The sequence below is a fragment of the Octopus bimaculoides genome, chromosome 29, assembly GCF_001194135.2.
Source record: "Octopus bimaculoides isolate UCB-OBI-ISO-001 chromosome 29, ASM119413v2, whole genome shotgun sequence".
NCBI classification, from domain to species: domain Eukaryota; kingdom Metazoa; phylum Mollusca; class Cephalopoda; order Octopoda; family Octopodidae; genus Octopus; species Octopus bimaculoides.
The window spans coordinates 3,845,019-3,847,660 of NC_069009.1; the positions used below are offsets into that span (position 1 = coordinate 3,845,019).

At 39.1% G+C, this 2,642-nt stretch overlaps 1 protein-coding gene across 1 annotated transcript in view; it reads right to left on the reverse strand.

Annotated features, from left to right (window-relative positions):
- Nucleotides 1-2,365, reverse strand: part of LOC106867473 (protein AATF) — a 29,653-nt gene extending 27,288 nt beyond the window's left edge. Inside the window, exons 1-2 of the mRNA XM_014912356.2 lie at nucleotides 2,244-2,365; nucleotides 255-437 (exon numbers count right to left, since the gene is read on the reverse strand). Coding sequence (XP_014767842.1) covers nucleotides 255-437; nucleotides 2,244-2,322 — 262 coding nt within the window. The 5' untranslated portion in view covers nucleotides 2,323-2,365. The remainder of the gene's footprint in view (nucleotides 1-254; nucleotides 438-2,243) is intronic.
- Between the last annotated feature and the right edge of the window lie 277 nt (nucleotides 2,366-2,642).

A 2,642-nucleotide genomic window follows, 5' to 3' on the forward strand; every position in this document is an offset into this window, starting at 1 on the left:
AAATGGTGTATTTTATGTGCCACCTGCACAAGAGCCAGTCCGGGGGCACTGGCAACGATCTCGCTCGAAAATGCTACGAAGGCCAGTCAGGCGGTACTGGCAACGGCCACGCTCAAAATGGTGTATTTTATGTGCCACCTGCACAAGAGCCAGTCCAGGGGCCCTGGCAACAAACGAAATCCACTATTTTTTCTTCCCAAGTAAAACATACTCGTAACAGTACACATACACTCACAAACACACAGCCTACTCACCTGTCGATCCTTTTCCAGAATCCTGCATCAACTCTTTCCTCGAGGTCTTCCGCCCAGCATACCTGGTATCTGTGTCAGACAACAGTGAAGCAGCTTGTCTCTTCAGCTTCGTTGATTTCTGTATCTGCTCACCATCCTTCGCATCATCTTCTGTGCCATGGATGCTGAGCTGTGCTGTTGTATCTGTAACAGTCGGGGGCAAATGAGAGAGAAATTAGCTAAAAGGTTAAACAAGAAAATATAGATCCTCTTCTATCTTTAAGAGACGAAGAATTATGTACATTATTTACATTTGACGGATATTTGTCCTCATATAGGTGAATAGCTATAGGATTAGACATAGGTGTGGTTAAGAAGCTCACTTCACAAATATGCAGTCCTGAGTTCAATCTCACTGCACAGCATATTAGACAAGTGTCTTTTATTATAGTCATGTAAATGGATTCGATAGAGAAATACTGAAGAAAAGTCCATCATGTGTGTGTATGCATATATAAATGTATATATATATATATTATACATGTATATAATATCTTATCTTTTACTTGTTTCCGTCATTAGACTATGGTCATGCAGGGGCACTGCCTTGAAGAATTTTAGTCAAACAAATCGACCCCAGTACTTGTTCCGAAACACCCCCCGAGTGGGGAACGGTCCTCAAAAGTAACCTCCAATTGTTTTCCCCCCAAATTCCTATGTTCTCGGAATCTACATAGTCCGAGGTATATTTGTAGAAAATTTCATTAAAAAATATCTATTTTCTTGAAAGCTAAGACGAATTGAAGTGGACGCCGGTGAATTTTCCGAAACCCCCCACCCACTTCTAAAACACTTCCCCCCAAAAGTTTTTTATATTCGGAATCTACATGATATAACACATATTCGTAGAAAATTTCATTAAAAAGTATCCATTTTTCTGAAAGTTATGATCGTCCATATTGGGGGGGAGGGGGCAAGAATCTGTAGTTATGTCACAAATTGTTTTCTGGGACCCTTGAAATATTATTGAGGATCTCCAATTTACTGTTTTGTTGCGTGAACCCTGAAAAATTTCATATGGATCCCGGTTGAGAACCACTGTGCTAAAAGCGTAAAGTGAAACAAAACCCTGCACAGAGATGACACGCAAATTCGTGAAGCGTTCTCCCCGTAACTTAGCGATTCGGCAAAATAAACCGAGAGAATAAACACCAGGTTTAAATAAAATAAGCACTATGGTCGATTCATTCGACTAAACTGTCTTCAAGGCCTCGCCCCAGCATGGCCCCAGACTGAAGTAACTACAGGAAAAAATAAAAGACAATATCTAAACTTTTCAGTGAAATTCATGTTGAAGATGGTGTGCCTGCCTGTATTTGGAGCACTCAGCCAACATCAACATTACCACAACAAATAACACAACCACCAGCAGCACACCTTCATACAATAACCAGCTGATGATATCAAGCAAATAAGGATTTCGGGACATCCACTAATTTTGATAACAATATTCACTTTACATGTGCTTTCGTTTATTAAATAAAAAACTGCGTGTAGGGGTGTGTGTGTGTGTGTGTTATATATATATAGGCGGAATTCTACTTTCGACACACCATAAATTTTGTATTTTGTGGCATTTTCAGTGAACTTTTCCATATTTCTGTTCTACACAAGGGAATTCATACGACGGCGAAATTGTGCTTTAAGCACGCCCTATAACCCCTCATCACGCTTGTATTTTATTTATTTATTTATTTTTTTGGTATTTTCAGAAAGCTTTCGCACATTTATGTCCTGCTGGCGTAAATTCATACAATTATCAAAGAAAAAAAACTTTTTTTTTCCTTAATTTTTCGAAAATTCACTGAAATTTCCAAACAATAAAAAAGTTACGAGGGGTTATATGGCGTGCTAAAGGCAGAATTTCGGCTATATGTATATATTTATATACAGTGGTTTATAAATGTATATATTCATATATAGTGGTTTATTATAAATGTATATGCTTACTGTCTCCAAAGTCATCGTCAACGTCGTTAAACGTAGGATTAGGTTTAGCGAGAGAATCTAGAAGTTCGCTTAACGCCATGCTGTTTCCAGCAGAAACAACAAGGATATTATCGTCTTCTAAATGAGGAGAGCGGAAATGTCAAGTAAAATGGAGTTATCTCGCTTGAAAAACAAGTACGCGCGCGGACTCTCATACACATGTTATACGTAGTAAGATCATTTGCGCGCGTGCGTGTGTACGTGCTTACACGCGTGCATACATACAGACGAACATCTTTACTCTTTTACATGTTTCAGTCATTTGACTGTGGCCATGCTGGAGCACCGCCTTTTAGTGGAGCCGATCGACCCCAGGACTTATTCTTTGGAAGCCTAGTACTTATACTATCCGTTTCTTTT